Raw genomic sequence first — 17,929 nt, 5'->3', positions numbered from 1 at the left:
TCAGGGGCTGTAGCCAAATATGTGCCCCCCCACCCCCCTCCCCAAGCCCCAGTCATGGGTCTTTGTAAAAGGAAATAGCAGGTGTTGGTCTTATGGGCCAAGGGACTGACTTCGCTCCTGGAGGCCAAAATGCCAGGGATTCAATGTCTATTCTGTCTGTCGAGGGGCCCAGTGCTAGGGGAGGAAAATGGATGAATGAGACAGGATTCCTGCCTCTCAGAAAGCTTAGAGCCCAGTAGGGAAGGTGAGGTATTTACACAGATAGGTGGAGAGACCAGTACATCTTATCTGAGCCACACAAGCCTCTGAGACATTATTATTCCATTTTATTGGTAAGTTAATTGAGCTTAAGGGCCACAAAAACTAAGGGACTGGCCCAGAGTTCTACAGAAAGGAAGGAAATAAATATTCGTTAAGCACCAACTGTGTGCCAGGCCCTGTACATATATTATTTCATTTGAACAGGTCAACAAACCCGGGAGGTTGGTGCAGTTACAATTCAGGAAACTGAGACAGGAGTTAAGTGACTTGCCTAAGGTCACACAGTGTCTGAGGCAGGACTCAAACTCCAGTGCTCTAAACACTAAGCTAGGATACCTCTCTGCTTCAGTGTAATTACAGTAATAATAATGTCCAGTATTTATATAATGCCTACTATGTGCCAGGCTCTGTGTTAAGCACTTTACAAATATCTCATCTGATGTTCACAACCATCCTTTGAGGTAGGTGGGAGGTCAATCCACTTGCCTAGGGGTCACAGAGCGAGTATATATCAGAAGTGGGACCTAGATTTAGGTCTTCTTGACTTTAAAGTATCTAAGCAGCACGGTGGATAGAGCACTGGGCTTGAAGTCAGGAACCCCTGGGTTTAAACCATACTAGCTGTGTGACGCTGGGAAAGTAATTTACCTTCTGTCAATCTCCATTTCCTCATCTGTAAAATGGGGATGATAATAGCACCCACCTCCCAATGTTTCGAGGATGAAATGAGATTTGTGAAGTGCTGAATAAATGCAAGTTATTATGAATGTTATCGTGATATCTCCAAAGCTAGCTCTCTCTAGCCCCCCTACCACAGGGTCTTCTTTTCTCAGGACAGACTGATGAGCTAGTACAAATTTTTAAATCAGCTTAAAAATAGTAGCTTCTTTTTCAGTCTAATATTCCCAGCTCTACCCCTACCTATAGATGGGTGGTGAGTATGATAATGGTAGTAACAACAGCTAGTATTTACCTAGTCCTTAAAGTTAACAAAGCTCCTTCCATATGTTACCCCATTTTTATCAGATGAAAGTAATGTGTGCACAGTGGTTTGCAGATTTTTTTTAAGAGTAAGGACTGTCTTGTTCTTTATTTTTTGTTTTTACAAGGCCTTGGCGCATAGTAGGTGCTTTATAATCACCTGCTAGAAGATAGATTAAATAAATTGTTATTGATACTGAAACTGAAAGATTCCTGAAGATCTTTCCACCTCCCACAGCCTGAGTCTGATAGGCCTTTGGAGAGAGATCTTTGCCTCTCTCCAAGCCATTGCAATGAGATGCGTCGGACAGATACACCCACAATTTACTCCCCAGAAAATAACCCAGGTGAGAACATAAGGCTCCATTCACTGGCCTGAATGGGAGTCTGAGGCCAGAGCCATCCTCTAGATAGGTTCCTCAGCTGTGAAGAAGAAGCAGGAAGCAAGAGAGGAACTTAATGCATGTGCTACCAACATGCTCCGACTGGCTGCCCAGCCAAGGTGACCTGCTCAGGGATGCTAACACACAAGTCAGTCATCCCCAATGCTTACCAGGTAACAAGTGTGCTCCCCAAGTCCACCCAGAACACACCCAATCACAGGTCATACAGCTTTCAACCACTGGCTCCAGAGTCAGTGGCCCTGTGTTCAAATCTTGCATGCTCCTCCCCTGTTTTACATTTACTACTTGTGTGACTTTGGGCAAACTCCCTAAGACATTGCCCTCTCACATCTGGGACCCTGTATTCAAATCCTGCCACTCATACCATCTGTGTAAACTTGAGAAAGCTCTCCCGAGTCAGAGCAAGGCCTAGGTTTGAATCTTGGCTTTCTTTGCTTTTCTTTGTACCCTCAGTGGTTAGCACAGTGCAGAAACAATGCTTGTTGATACTTATTAGCCCCCACTCTCCATCTGCCTCCTGAGAAGGAACCTCAGCCCCCTCCTTTTACAGATGGGGAAACTGAGGCCCAGAGAAACGAAGTCATTTGTCCAAAGTCATACAAGTAACAGCTAGACTGCCGGGGTCCTGATAGGAGGGGCCCTGGTCTACACTTGCATTATCTCAACAGAAATCCTTCCCAAAGCAATTCCTAGAAACTTGAAACATGGGTCTTCCAAATAAAGCCCAAGCTGGCACCAAGGAACTTCTGACCTTTACTGGAACCAAAGGGTCAGCTTTCTTTACCCATGAGTGGAGCCAATAGCGCTCTGGTCTACTTACTATCCTAGGATTAATTTTTCCTCCTCTCTCTAGACCATTCAAAGAAAGCCAGCCACCTACCACCAAAAGGGGCTCTCTCTGGCTGATTATTATGGGAGGGAGAGGAAGGCACGAATCACACAGAATCTTTACAGCTGGAAGGGACATTAGAGGCCACTTAGTCTAATCCCCTCATTTTACAGATGAGGAAACTGAGGTCCAGAAAGGTTATACATGTGGGTAAGCATGAGAGGGAAATTTTAAACCAAGATCCAGAGCTTTCCCCCTGGACCTTGGGCACAAGGATCTGTTTTACAGATGAGGAAACTGAGTCTCTAAGAACTTGAATGACTTTCCTGATGTCAAAGCAAATTTGATTTAACCAGCACTTAGCACAAAACTTGGTATACAGCAAGTGCTTAGCAAATGCTGACTGACAATAAACTTCCTGAGGGCAGGGAATATCTTTCTTTTTTTTAATCTTTGTATCTTCAAAGCCTGTTTAATAAACGTTCATTGAATTTAACAGGATATAATCAGATCTGATCAAGAGAGAAAACTTTCAAATACAAATATGTAATGAGAGCAGACATTCTTAAATAGTCCTAAGTCACCTGTCATGCTTATATGAAGACTATAATAATGGATAACATCTATGCAGCCCTTCAGGGTTTAAAAATCACTTTACATGTACAATTGTGGGACAAGTTGGTACTGTCATCATTCCCATGTTAGATGAGAAAGTAGAGGTAAAGTGATGACTTGCTACTAGTAAGTGTCTGAGGCTGGATTTGAACCCAGAATGCTACCCCTCCAAGTCCCTGCTCTATGCACTATGGGGCCACCCAGCTGCTTCACAACAACCCTCCTGCCTTTCCTGTCTTGTCTGCTACTTATCCTGTCTACACTTTGTTCTCATAGCTGATTGCATGTGGGCCAGGTCTTTTGTCTATGTTTCTCCAGCACTTAACATAGCAGCACATAGTAGGTGCTTAATGACTACCAGGGAAGTGAGGCATTGCTCTCATGCCCGCTTTGCAGATGAGCGACCTGAGGTAAAGGGTATTTAAGTGACTTTCCTAGAGTCACACAGCTGAACCCAGGCCCATCCTGCCTGCCACACTAAGCACCCTTTCCACTGTGCCATGCAAACTTTCATGACAGACACTACAATCTGCAAGGATCATTCAAGAGTTTCTTATTTTTTTCTGTAACAATTTCCAATAGAGATTTTTCATTTGCCCAATAACCAGGGGACACTGGCATGCCCACTGAGAACACTTAACAGTGTCTTAGCATTCCATACAGTAGGCCCCCAACCCCTGAAACAGGCGAAAGGTCAGTAGCTTACCTGTCTAGAACCAGCGCGGGCCGTTCCAGGATCCGGCACCAGTCCCCTCAGTTGCCCGCTCTGACCAAGATGTGGACAACCCTGAGGGGATAAAGCAAAAGCCAAATATGAGATCCAATGCCATGGGATAGCTGGGGGAGGGGGAAGAGGGAACATTCATTTTAAACACTTTGAAGCATCACTGACTAAAGTCGCAAGTAGGGCATCCAATAGAAAGTCTGTCTCTAAAACCTTAGGCATTTTAGAAGAGGGCCTTGGACTTGGGAATGAGGGAGACCTGAGTATTGCCCTGGGCAAATCCGGTTTACCCCTCTCTGACTCAATTTCCTCATCTGTAAAATGGGTATAATAACAGCACCTCCCCCGCAGGGTTACTGTGACAATCAAATGAGATGATATCTGTACAGAGCTGAGCGTGGTAGGCATTATGTAACTATTAGCTATTATTACCAGTAATAGCATCTTGTCTAGTGCCTAGCATATAATAAGCAGTATATGATTATACAGTACTTATATTATTATAATAATATTATGATTCTTGTCAGTGGTGCCTAGTGCCTGGCATACAGTACTTACTATTACTATTATGAATGCTGTCAGTACATGGCAAGAGGAGAAGAAAGTGCCTTCTCCAGCATGGGGGACAGAGGGCTAATGTGTGACAAACAGCAAAACGGCTGGTTCGGCTGGACGCAGGGGTGACTGGATTTGCCAGGGGTCAACTCGGCTAATAAAGGTCTGAAAGTGAGATCTGAACCCAGGTTCAAATCCAAGGGAAGCAATGATTCCACTGTGTAGGCCTGTGACCTTCAGAGACCTGTATTACCAAAGTGCACTTAAAAAAACAACCCACAAACCAAACCAAACCAAAAACTCCACTTATCCTTGGGTAGAAATAATTAAAAATAGGCAGGGCAGCCTGCCATGTTCCCCCACACACACACCTCAAGGTTCCCAAGTGACTATTGGCAATGGTGAAGGGGGGGGCCCCCACACAGGGGTGCTGGGGGGGGGATGACCATCCCGCCTTGCAAGTTCTCCCAGTGATTTGCAATGACCCCAGAACAGGCAAGCTATTGTTTGCCCCACAAAGGCTGGGAAAGGATAAAATTCAAGATTTGGAACAAGGTGACCTATTTATAAAACCTCCTTTCACCTGAAGATCAAATAACATCCTCCCACCCCACCCCTCCTCCTTAGCTTTCAGCCCCTACCCCCACCAAGGCTCCTCCTCCCATTTCCCTCACCCCAAGCTGGTGGAGGCAGCCCAGAATTTTGCAAGTGAAGGGCTGGTGGTAACATTCTCTGATTACTACAACTTCCCACCCCCTAGACAGGGAGAGAGAGGCTGGGATCTGGTCAGCCTCTGCTTATTCCTAAACCTTGGAGATTACAGGAAGATAGGAAGGTAAATACAAGTCCCAGGAGCAGGGAGAGGCTTCTTAATTTTTGTTGTGTCCTGGACCCCTTTGGGCAGTGTGATGAGGACCTCTTGTCAGAATCAAGATTTGATTTCATTTTAAATCAAGATTTTTAAATGCGTAAAGTAAAATGCATTAGATTGCAAAGGAATCAATTTAGGTAAAAATAGTTACCAACGTAATTTTTAAGAATAAGTTCACGGACACTGGGTGAAGGACATTTGATATTTGCCTGAGAAGAATGACAGGATGCTGGATTTGAGAGCTCAGAGGGATCCTGGAAATTCTTTAGCTCAACCTTTTCTTACAAAGGAGGAAACTGAGGCCCAGAATAATAGCAGTAATTAAAATAATATTGGTATTTATGCAGGACAACATCAAAAAGTGCTTTACGAATATGATCGCATTTGATCCCTACTACAATCCTGGGAAGTAGATGTTATTACTGGCTGCATTTTACAAATGAAGAAACTTGAGACTGAGAGGTACCTTGGCCAGAGTCACCCAAATGGCAAGTGTCAGGGTTAGGACTGGCACTGAGATCGGAATACTTCTGATCAGGAAACAACCTCATCCCTCTCCCCTCACAGGCATCACCCAATTAGAAAAGAAATAACCACCTATTAGACCCTAGGTAGCTACAAAGCATATTTCATTAACAGGTGCTAGAGTGCACATAGACATGCACACTATTCCCCGTAAGAATGTAAGATTTTTGAAGGCAGAAAATGCCCGCCTGCTTGCTTGTTTGTGTATTCCTAACACCCAGGATAGTAACTGGAACATAGTAAATGCTTAATAAATAAATGTGTGCTCTCTCTCTCTCTCTCTCTCTCTTCTCTGTCTGTATGTCTGTCCTGTCTGTCTCTTTCCACTCATCCACCTACACAGCTGTCAAAATAAGCTTCCTAAAGCATAGGCTCATAATGGGGGTATAGTTCTAGAGCTGGAAAATTACATGGCTCAACCCCCTCCATGGGGAATTGACCCCTGTAAAGGTGAAGTGACTTGTTCAAATCCAGGCAGGCAGTAAAAAACGCAAAGCTAGGAATCTGACCTCTCCAAAGTCCTCAGTGGCTCCCTATTGCCTCCAGAGGAAGATACAACAACAAAGTAAGATACAAATTCCTCTGTTTGGCATTTTAAAGGCTCCTTCAATCTGACTCCTGTCTTCTCAGACTTCTTTCACCTTACTTACTCCCCTTTACGAACTTCCTAGTCACAAGACCTGTCCCACTCTGTGCCTCTGCATACATAGCTATCTCTCCCCTAAAACCACCTTGATCTCTTCCCTTCTCCTCACCTATGCCTCTCAGAATCCCAGCAGCTAGGTGGCATAGTGGATAGAACCCTGGCTTTGGAATAGGAAAGACCTGAGTTCAAATTCAGACTCAATTACTAGCTGTAGGACCCTGTGCAAGTCACTTTACGCCTGAATAACAGCACCTACCTCCCAGGGTTGTTGGATCAAATGAGATAATAGATGTAAAGTGGTTTGCAAATCTTACAAAGCACCAGAGAGGTCCAAAGTGTTATCAAATGCCATGAATGCAGAGACAGTTTTGGTTTCTGTCTCTGTATTACGGGTGCTTAGCACATTACCAAGAGTTCCGTAAATGCTTCTTGACTGAACCAAATCCAGACTTCTACTCATGTGCCACATGAAAAAAAAAGCCATTCCTGATTAGCCATAGGTAGGTTATTTCTTAATCCACCCAAAAGTCACACGTACAATATAAACTCAATTCAGCCCTTTAAATCCTCAAGTGCGGCCCACACCCCTGTGGCCTTGAGGCCACAGGTTTCCCACCCCAGCAAAAGCAGGGGTTGTTTTTCCTTTTGTCTTTGTCTCTTTGGTCCCTGGTACAAAGGAGACACATGTATGTTGAAATGAAAAAATGACAAGGAGAGATAAAGACTCCCTCCTAGTTAATTAATGAAGTTCCTTTGCATTTAGCAAGGTCAGGAGCTTGGGAATGCCTTCTACCCATGAATTAACAGAATGATCCTTCTGCTTTGACCCTAAGAAAGTTCAGTTCAATTAATCATTTGCTGAAATGAGTTCAGAAAGTTTGTCCTGTTGGGGTGGGGGTGGGGGACCAGTAAAAGCACCAACAGTCCCTAAGCTGTCCCCTTTGACCTTACAGGGCACAAACACACCTGCCTTCCACCTCCAGAAGGCCCCAAATGAGTCATCAACAGCGTTCAGAAAACCACACAATCAGTTAAAGCCGTGGTCCCCTGGGAAATCAGGCCTGTATTCATTTAGATACGAAAAATTAAAAGTGAAAAAAATAAAAGTTACTGGCTGTACCAATCATCAAGGCCACGAATACATCACTCTGTCCTTGTGGCCAGATGTTTCTCTCCTTGAGAAAGCCCACTTCTTAGAAGCTAGATAGATAGTGAGTCAACAACATTTATTAGGGGCCTACTACGTGCCAGGAATGGGACTAAATGCTGGATAGGGAACTGAAGTTGACCTCAAATTTAACTTGACAGCTTTGCAAATGAAACTAAATACACTGGCCAGCCACTGAATGCCACTAAGGGATTCCACTTCAGAAGACAATGGAAAACTACTGGGTTCAAATCCTTGTTCTCCCTCTGACCCTATGTGTGACCATGGGCAAGTAATTTCAACTCCAGGCCTCTCAGTTTTCCTCATTCATAAAATGAGGGCTTTGGACCAGAAGACTCCTACAGGCCTTTCTACCTCTAAATCTATGAGCTTGTAAAGTCACTTAACCTCTTCATGTCAGTTTTCCTTTGGTTAAGATGAGAGTTGGACCATCTGAGTTGTATGACCTTGGGTAGATCACCTCTCTGAGTCTCAACTTCCTTCTCAGGAAAATGAAGAGAGGACTGGGTGACCTCTAAGGTCCGTTCCAGGACTCAATCTAGGACTCTGTCAATGAGCCCTACCTTATGGGTTTAAACAAGCTCCCAGAATTCTGCCCCTGGAATAATGTCTACTCACAGAGAACCATTAAGTCCTGCTTCCTCTCTCTTCCTTCCCAAAAGTCCCAGAGCAGAAATACCATCTAGACCTTTACCTAGGAAAAGCTCATCGATGGCTTGAACAACAAGGACTTTTAGCTATTAGGTATACAGGTGACTGCTGTCAACCTTGGGCAGCTAGGAGATGCAGTGGAGGGCTCACTGGCCCTGGAGTCAGGAGGACCTGAGTTCAACTCAGTTCTTGGACACTTACTAGTTGTGTGACCCTGAGCAAGTCACTTAACCCCATTGACTTAAAAAAAAACTAAAAGGAAGGGAGTTAGATTAGCCAAACTCTAACATGAAAGACAATGTGATGGATAAATTGCCACTGCCAGACTGAGTTCAAGGTGAAATATTGTAAAACGTTCCTAAATGGTCTCTGTCTCAAGCCTGTCCCAACTCTAGTCTGTCCTACGCAGTAATGGTAAAGTTATTTTCCTTAAGTGCCGATCTGACCATGTTGCTTCCCTACTTGCCTCTTGAACAAAATGCAAAACAACTTCTCTGTTTAACCTTTAGAGCTCTTCACAACCTGACTCCAGCCGATGTTTCCAGCCTCACTGGATGTAATTCCTCATCCTCCCAAACCTTGCAATCCAACAAAACTGGCCTTCTCTCTGTTTCTCATATAAACACGACCTTCATGTCCCGCCTCTGTATCTTTGCACAGGCCTTGACTGCAATCACTCTTTGCCTCTATTTCATTGAGCCCTTTTCCACCCTTACGATGCATCACAGTCTTCAACTTCGGCAGAATGCCTTTCATGATCCTCATTTCCCTTCCCTTCCCCCACCAACTGCTGGCGCCCCATCCCCCAATACCATGCCCTTAATGACTTGGCCTGTAGCTATTTACTTTAGATTTGTGCTGTATGCATTTTTAGATGTGCTTACTGTCTTCCCCTATTAGAACGCAAGCAGTATGAAAGCAAAAATGGTATCATTCTTTGTACCTGTATTCCCAGGACCTAGTCCACAGCTGGTCCTTAATTAATTGACTGATTAATGCTCATTGATCATTGATGGAGAAGCGCTGGTTCAGCCCTCACTACCTATGTACTCTTGGTCCCGTGACCCATCCAAGCCTTCCTCGTGTCTATTTCCCACTTTACCTCTGGTGATTTTACCTGGAAGTGCCTCAAGGCCAAAGTGCTGGTGACTGACATCTGTGCCCATATGTGCCACTAAGGCCAGACTTCTATTAGGTTCCATCGCCGCCACTACCCCAAGTTCCTTCAATGAGGGTTTTGTAACTGGCAAGGTACCCCAAGAAATGGCAGATTCCCACTTGAGGGTGCTGTCCTTCTGACTGAACTCAATCTAGGACGTGTGTGTGTGTGTGTGTGTGTGTGTGTGTGTGTGTGTCCACAATTCACTAGCAGCAGCCATCACAAGGGCACCAGCTGAAAAGCAGGGCCTCTTTCAAAAAAAAAAAAAACAAAAAAACAACCACTCCTGCCCAGACAGGAGACATTGAATCAAGAGGATTTAAATGGATATTGATGGCACACAGCAGGAAAGAGCACTCACTGTGTCTGGGGTCAGCAGGTCTGGGTTCTGTGGCTGGCTCTGCAGTCTAAGGACTGTATGACCTTGGGCAAGTCACTTCTCATTGCTGGACACCGGGATTCCTCAGCCATCAGGGAAGGGGGTTGGCCTCTATGATTTCCAAGGTCAAGATCCTTCTCAGTCTGAAAACTTGTTGTTCAGTCATTTTTCAGTCATGTCTGATTCTTCATGACCCATTTTACAGTTTTCTTGGCTTTCTTGCTTTGCCACTTCCTTCTGAAGCTCATTTTACAGATAAGGAAACTGAGGCAAACAGGGTAAAGTGACTTGCCCAGGGTCACACAGCTAGGAAGTATCTGAAACTGGATTTGAACTCAGGATATGAGTCTTCCTGACTCCAGGCCTGGCACTCTAATACTAGCACTCCCATATCGAGAGAGGTAAGGGCTCTCATCATTGCCACCACAGTACTTATAGAAGCAGGACTCTATTTCTTGGGTGTCACAGGAACCTGCCTGTAAGGCAAATCTGAGTATGCTGGCTACTCCTCCTCCCCTGCACTCTTCTCCCTGCCTCTTTGCCAGTCAGTGGCAACTCTTATAGGAGGCCTTGCCTTGCGCCTCAGTCCTCCTTTTCCACCCACTGCCACTGATGGTAGGTGATATTCCCTCCCCCAGTCCAAGTTACTTTGTCAGCTACATTAGAAAGCTAAGCATAGAGTGAAGAAGACCTGAATTCAAATCCAGCCTAGGACCCCTTCCTGGGCAAGTCACTCAACCTTGATCTGCCTCAGTTTCCCTATCAGTTAGACCACATGACCTCTAAAGGGTCTTAAGAGTTCTAAATCTATGATCTTCTGGCACCAAAGGGAACAAGGAGGCACTGTCAATCAGGGAAGCAAAGCAGGGGTCTGGTTCTCTATCCAATGCTCCATTCATTTGTCAAATCGGATCATAACAACCCTGTGAGGTAGGTGATACCTATTTATGGGTGGGAAAAGTGGGCCTAAGAGAGAGTAAGAGGTTTGGCCAGAATCAGCCAGCTAGTAAAGAATCAGGGTTGGACTCAGACCCCATATCCTCCAACTTCCAAGCATCACTACCTAAACTTGGGCATAAAAGATGACCGCTGTGATAAATACTCAGCATTTACACCTTCCCTAGAAGGAAAGGGATTTTAGAAGCCACACTGGACCATCGTTATTCCAAAAGGTCCTCTTCTCTACATGAGCATGGGCAAAATGCATCCCAAGGAAGAACCCTTCTTTGCTGAAGAGTAAACCAAGCCTTCACAAGAACTCTCACATTTCAAAGCAACCCTTGCAAACTTGAGAGCTGAGCATAAGGGCATCCCTCATTGTTCAAGAATACTCAAGGATAGTGTGGCCCAATTTCACTGTGCTGGGAGAGTGGGGGTGGGGGTGACACATGTCAGAATAGGGCAAGAGCCCACGGTACAACCCCACCCAAAAAACTTCATTTCAGAGTTGAGTTCCTGAGGGTGTAGGGATGTCTGAGGAATGGGATGAGGACCGAAGGCAGCTGGCAGACATCACCCTCATCCTTAAAGTCTCAGTTATGACACAGGTATATGGTCAACAGCATGCCCACAAGATAACTCAAGAACCTTCCAGAGCTTGATTAATGTGTTCTAGAGCCAGATGTCACGAGGAAAGGGAAATAGAAGAAAAAGTCCAGAGCTGTGGATCTGGTGGGTAGAGCTGTGTCCAGAATACCTGTATGCTGCTAAATGACCCCTCTAACATCTCCAAGGTACAGCCCTTGCCAGGGACCAGTGGAAGAAATAAGCCACAAGTCCACCAGCAAGGACGAGAGATCAGGGAGATGGCAAGAGCTGGTGGGACAATGGACCCTTCATTGATCCATGAATAACATCCTTGTGGAACTGAGACAGGATAGCAGAGACATACACCACTTTCTCAATTCTCCAGCTCTCTACCAAAAAAAAAAAAAATCAACATTTCAAAGCAATTCCAAATGGTGGGGTCCTTTCCAGAAAGAAGCTGGGGATAAAAAACACTGGTTTAGGAGTTATGGGTTCAAATTCTGCCTCTGACACTGACTACCTTTGGGCAAGTCACTAGAGCCTCAGGTTCCTCCTTTGTAAAACGACAGGGCTGAAGTAGATGGCCTCTTGAGGGTCCCTTCCAGCACAGGATCTATGATCCTATAACCTTCCTGGGCCTCAGTTTCCCTCTTTGTAAAATGAGAGAGTGGTCCTCTTTGTCTCCAAAAGAACTCACTGCAAGGAGAGTCCATTCTACCCCTGGTTTACACATACTGTGACAAAATATCCCCCCAGTCCAAAACTGTTTGGTTTTCAGGTTTCTAGGAAAATCACAACATGGCCACAATCTAGCCTCTGTTGGCTAGGTGACCCTAAACAAGTCACCTCCCCTCCCCTCTAGCCCCAGACAACACTGCTTCTGACTCCTCTGGAAACACACAGAAGGTGCCCCCTGGGGAAGTCCTCACAATTGGGACAATTGCTGCTGGGCTGTGCCTGGCAGGGCAGGCTGCTGACAGGGCCCAGCTTCGGGGACACAAAGGCACACAAAAGGCCCATTCAGGCCTTCACAGCTGTCACCCGCTGGGAGCGCTCCTTCCCACTCCATGGGAGGAGATTAGTGTACCAGCATGGTGGGCTGAAGAAATGGAAAAGCCTTCAGCCTTCCCCCACCAACAATGCCCGCTCTGCCCCCCTTCCCCCAGAAAAGCAATTTAAAAAATCATTTTTTTAAAGAGCTGCCTTCTAATTTTGGGGTCTCCAGCTGGCCTGGGCTCTTCTCCTTTCAAACCTAGAAGAGCAGTGGGAAGGAGGGCGGGATGGGGAGACAAGGGATGCAGGGCGAAGTCTCAGCCTGGCCACTGCGTGCACAGGGGGTGGAGCATTTCATTTCTCTAAAAAACTGTCAAGCTGGAAAAAAACCAAAGCAGCAATGGAGGGTGGTCTTTTTTTTAAAACATATTTTCATAACTGGATTTCAATATAATTGTATATATTCTACGGTATGCCTTTAGAAATATCACCCAACAAATATTTATTAAGTACCTACTGTGTGCCACTGACCTAAAAGCGAGGGATTGGCATTGGGACAGTCCCTGACCTGAAGCAGCTTAACAGTTTCATGGGGGAGACAATAAATAAACATTTACAAACAGGATAAATATACATAAGTATAAATATAGGACATATAAATATACAGGATAATTAGGGAATAATTAACAGAAGGGGCAGCGAGGTGGCTCAGTGAATGGCCTAGAGTCAGGAATATTCATCTTCCTGAGTTCAAATCTGTCCTCAGACACTTTCTAGCTGTATGACCCTGGGAAAGTCACTTCATCCTGTTTGCCCCAGTTTCCCCATCTATAAAATGAGCTGGAGAAGGAAACGGCAAACCTCTCCAATATCTCTACCAAGAAAACCCCAAATAGGGTCACGAAGAGTTGGACATGACTGAAAAATGCCTGAAGTAAAGAGAGGGAAGGCACTAGAATTAAGAGGGGTTGGGAAAGGCTTCCTGTGGAAGATGGGGTTTTAGTGAAAAGGGGGTCCAGAGGGTTCCCCAGACTACCAAAGGGGATCTATGACCCAGTGGTTCCAAACAGTTTCTTCCATCTCCCCCTTCTTGACACCCCTAGCACGGTGCCTGTCTGGCACACAGTAGGCACTTAATAGGTGCCAGTTGATTGTCTGATTGAAACCCATGATAAATTAAACAATCAGCAAGTATTTATTAAGCGCCTACTACATCTAAGCACTGTGTTTGGGGGATACAAAAAGAACGAGACAATCGTTGGTCTCCAGGATCTTACGCTCTATGGCAGGGCTGCTGGTGGAAAGGACCATACATGGGTACAGAACAGAAAGAGAGAGAATAAATTCCAAATAAATAAATACAGGAAATTTCAATGCAAGGTAGTGTGGGGAAGGAGGGGGGAGCAGGATGATAAAAGATTTTGTGTAGAAAATGATGTTTGAAGAGAAAGAAGGAGACTCCAAGATGAAGCGGGACTTGGGAACCAGATGTCCTGGGTTCAAACCTCACTTCACTACTTCTACGTACACTGAGAAAGTTACTTCATTTTTTCTAAACCTCAGTTTCCTCATCTGTGAAATGAACATAATAATAACTCTTCCTTCCAGGGCTATTGTGCATGAGATATATGGGATATGGAAAGTTGCTTTGCAACCCTAAAAGGAGAAGCTATTATATTTACCTACTAGAAGCCTTATCAGAGGGAACCCTTTCTGATGCTCCAAAGGGAGGATGTAGACAGGAGTGGCAGAGGACAGGCAAGTGTGGATGGACTGCGCTTAGAGGGAAGACACAAACTGATGGAAATATTGGGCGCTGATGAATAAGGGGAATTAGAGATTCAAGTGCTTAGGAAAATCTCAATACTATGGAAAATGAGAGACTTCCATCACTGCCGGTGGAAGGCCCGAGAAGGCTAGGATGGTTTAGTGTTACCTTTGTATACCTAGCATAGTGCCGGGCACATTAATGCTCATTAAACCCCTTGGAGAGGACAGACCTCCCTCCTCAAACCGCTTCCCAACAATCTGCCCCCACTCTGCTGTTCTCCTTTATGGACCCCGGGAACTGAGCCATGAGGGAGAGGGGGCAGGGGTCTGCTACATCTGGGAATCATCATCTCAGCATATGGCTGGTTCTATAATGCCAAAGGGTCAAGTCAGGCAGGGCTTAGAAATGGGAGAAAAGGAGGCATGCCCTAGATATGTATGCCACAAGGCTAAGGGTCATGAGGTCACACAACTAAAAGGACATCTAGTCAAGTCATCTCCCATTTTACAGGTAAGAAAACTGAGGCCCAAGGGAATGAGTGGTTTAAGAGTATAGATTTAGGATTGGAAAGGTCCTTAAAGGTCATTTGGTCCAAACCCCTTATTTTAAAAATGAGGTTCAGGAGAGTTAAGTACCCTGCCTATGGTCACACAGGCTATAAGTATGACAGGCCCGGAGCTAGTGCAGCCCCTAAGGCTAAGCATACCCCATCACAAAAGTCATCCTGACCAGGGCTCAGCATCTAGAGACATATCCCCAGGGAAGGGACTTCTTAGAATCTCCATGTCAGAAGAGAACCCAAGGTTCATCTAGATCAACTTGTATCTGAAGAGTAACTGGGCTCATCTGGGCAAGGTCCAAGTTGGGGGAGAAAAGGGATGAATGACCAGGGAGGAAAATGAAGAGACTGACCATGGCAAAATGGGAGGGGACACCGGAAATGACCACAAACAAAAAGCCAGGTAAGCCAAGGCCCAAGGAAAGAGGCTAGCTGAGGGTGGTGCCTTGTCTCTGGTGCTGCGGGTGCCCAAACTGTGGGCCAGGCTGGGTCATGCTGGTCACGGATGCAGATCAGGGTTAGCGATCTCCATCATCCAGCACACGCCTCCGCATAGCCGGCCTGTGACATCACATGGGCCACATTTAGAAAGGTATTTCCTCCACAAGTTTAACTTTCCATAAAATTAAAAACAGCAAAATGTTTACCTTTGCAGTTAAAAAAAAAAAAAAAGGCAATGCAGGCCATTTGAATCCACGCCCTGCTCCGTGGCAAGCCTGGCCCCAATCCCTGGCCCCTGGGGCCTAGATCGCTCCCAGACTACAAAGATATGACCCTATTGAAAGCTCTCCCCTTTTCACATTTTTGTAAGTGGCACCAGGGATGGATTTCATTTCCGGGGACCTCTCCAGTGACCAGAACAAAGGTGGGCCCATGTGCGGACAGCAGGCACCGCCTTGCACCTTGTCCCCTTTGCCCCCTTCTCCTTTCTCCGATCACTGTGTAGACTGCATATTTCTGATGCTGCCCAGAGTTTCCGTTCCCATATCAAAAGTGACTTTTCTGCTGAGGCAGTGAGATCTGCCAACAAAACAAGCCATGGGGACTGACGCTTGGAGTAACGAAAACCCTTTCCCCTCCAAACGTGCTAACAATGAATCACTGGAGTCTAATGGGAGCAACAGCTGTGGATGGTGGAAGGCTGTGATGAGAAAGATGTGTGTACTTCACAGGCCAGGCCTTCCCTCTTCTCTGTCCTCAACCAACCCGGCCTGACCTTCAAGGAGTGATGGGGAGAAAGGAAGGGAGGAGAGAGGGAGGAAAGAAAAAAGCATTCATGAAGTACACACTATGTGTTAGCCTGTGTGCTTTACCAATATTGTTAATCCCATAATGATGATGATGATAAGGGCTCCTCTATTTCTTCATTTATCTATCTAATTCATCCATCCACCATCAACCCCTCTCTATCCATCCCTGCATCTATTAGTCTATCTATGCATCCATCTATTTATCCACTTGTGTGTGTGTGTGTGTGTGTGTGTGTATCTCCATCTATCCGTCTGTCTATCTATTGGCCTATCTATCCATCCACCACTCTCTCTATCCATCCATTCATCCATCTATCCCTCTATCCTTTTCTCTATCCCTCTATCCCCCCTCCTCTCTATCTTCCCTTGGCATCTTTCTCCAGTACTATTTTTGACTTTGTCACTACTCTGTTCAAAAACCTTCATTGAGTCCCCATTCCCTACCTAGTATTCAACTCCAAACCTGTCTTTCATCATCCTAACCTCTTCTCTTCTCTCCTGACATCTCATTCTCACCATTTCCTGGCTGCTTTAAACCTGTCCTGAAAAATGAGGTTCCTGTTCAGTTACAAGTTGATCAGTTGGCCTTGGAAGGCCCTTCCAACTCTAAGACACTGTAAGGGTCTCCACCATTGGAGGGAGTGCCCACCCCAACAAGGTCCTTTGAAATACATCAATGCTAACCTTCTCTGGGAAATCTCCTTCCCTCTTGGTAACTCAGTTTTGTCATCTGTAAAATAGGGGTGGGGGTTGACTAGCTGAACTCTGAAGCTAATCTGATAAGCAAATCCCTGAGAAAAATCAATGTGGCAGGGTAGAGACTGTGCCTCAACTGCAGTCAGTGGAGTCAGAGGACCTGGGTGAAAATCTTGCCTATGTGACCTGGAACACAGTAGGAACTTAATAAATGCTGATTGACTGATCCCAGCTTTGGGCCTAATTTATTTTTTTAACATTTAAAAGTAAAAGGGAAAAAAAAAAAGGTGGTAGGCTATAGTAAGGCTGAGGAAACAGGGCTCTGGAAGAAAAAGGACTTTCCCAAGGAAATTCAATTCCTCAGGAAGGGGACTGGACCCGGCTAGTTCCCAGAAAGGGCTTGGGCTGTCCTTGGATCAGCCCTGGACTCTGCCTGAAGCACCGCTAAGGCAAAAAGGGCCTTGGTTACCACAGAAAGAAAAACAAGCAACACACACACGCCCCAGCACTGCCCAGCTCTGAGCACAGTCATCTCTTAGCTGCTGGTAACAATTACAAGGTAATTTTCTTCTCTTTTCTTTCTTTTTTTTTTTTTAAATAAAGCCTGACGACAGCATTGAGATTGCAGAACCGACGTCCTGCTAGGAGCAGCCCGTTCTCCAAATCCCACCCTTGCCACTATTTCCATCTCCCTCCTCCCCCAGGATTTGGGAAACCACACTCCAATCCCAAGAAAATAAAGAAAGGCCCAACTCCCAATCCCCCAAAAAAGCCAGAACAAATAGACATTGGAGTATTGGCATTCTAGTTAGTGAGTTAGTGAGCCACTGAATCAATGCCTAAGTAGAAACGTTCCTTCCTTTACAGGAATGGACGCCCGTGGGTGGCACACCATGAAGATGTTCTACCCAGATGGGCACCTTTTGGGTTCCTGAAAGACTTCACTTTTTCACGCGGACTCTCAGTTGGCTCAGCCTGGCAGAAGTGGGGGAGATTCCCCAATGCCACTTTTGCCTCATTTTCATCTCTGAGAAAGAAAGAGAAGCTCACCCCGGGGGCAAATTAGCATAAGGAAACTCATTAACACACTGCAGTTATGAAACATTTTGGGATGACCAGCCTGGCTGGCTGCCAGTGGGAGCGAACCCAGAGCTGAGTTCCTCTCTCCATGCCTGCTGCCAAGTCCTATAAACTACAGAGTGACTCCATGCCAAGAAGGAAAGAAAAAAACTCTGTGAGTCAATCAGTAAGCATCTATTAAGCACCTACTATATACCAGATACAGTGCTAAGGCAGGGGATCCAAAGAGAGCCAAAAGCAGTAGCAGCTCTCCAGAGGAGCTCACAATCTCATGGATTAATTCTC

General features: G+C 45.6%; 1 protein-coding gene across 2 annotated transcripts in view; it reads right to left on the bottom strand.

The window, feature by feature from the left end:
- LOC140504166 (uncharacterized) overlaps positions 1-17,929 on the bottom strand; it is a 67,058-nt gene that overhangs the window by 300 nt on the left and 48,829 nt on the right. For both annotated transcript variants that reach the window (XM_072608787.1, XM_072608788.1), the window contains one exon: positions 3,797-3,877. In XM_072608787.1, the coding sequence (XP_072464888.1) occupies positions 3,801-3,877 (77 nt within the window). In that variant the 3' untranslated portion in view covers positions 3,797-3,800. Of the gene's footprint in view, positions 1-3,796; positions 3,878-17,929 lie in introns of those variants that run through there.

The sequence above is a fragment of the Notamacropus eugenii genome, chromosome 5, assembly GCF_028372415.1.
Source record: "Notamacropus eugenii isolate mMacEug1 chromosome 5, mMacEug1.pri_v2, whole genome shotgun sequence".
In the NCBI taxonomy this organism is placed as follows: Eukaryota; Metazoa; Chordata; class Mammalia; order Diprotodontia; family Macropodidae; genus Notamacropus; species Notamacropus eugenii.
Note: the sequence above shows the minus strand (reverse complement) of the source record. Positions and strands in the feature narration are given on the sequence as shown.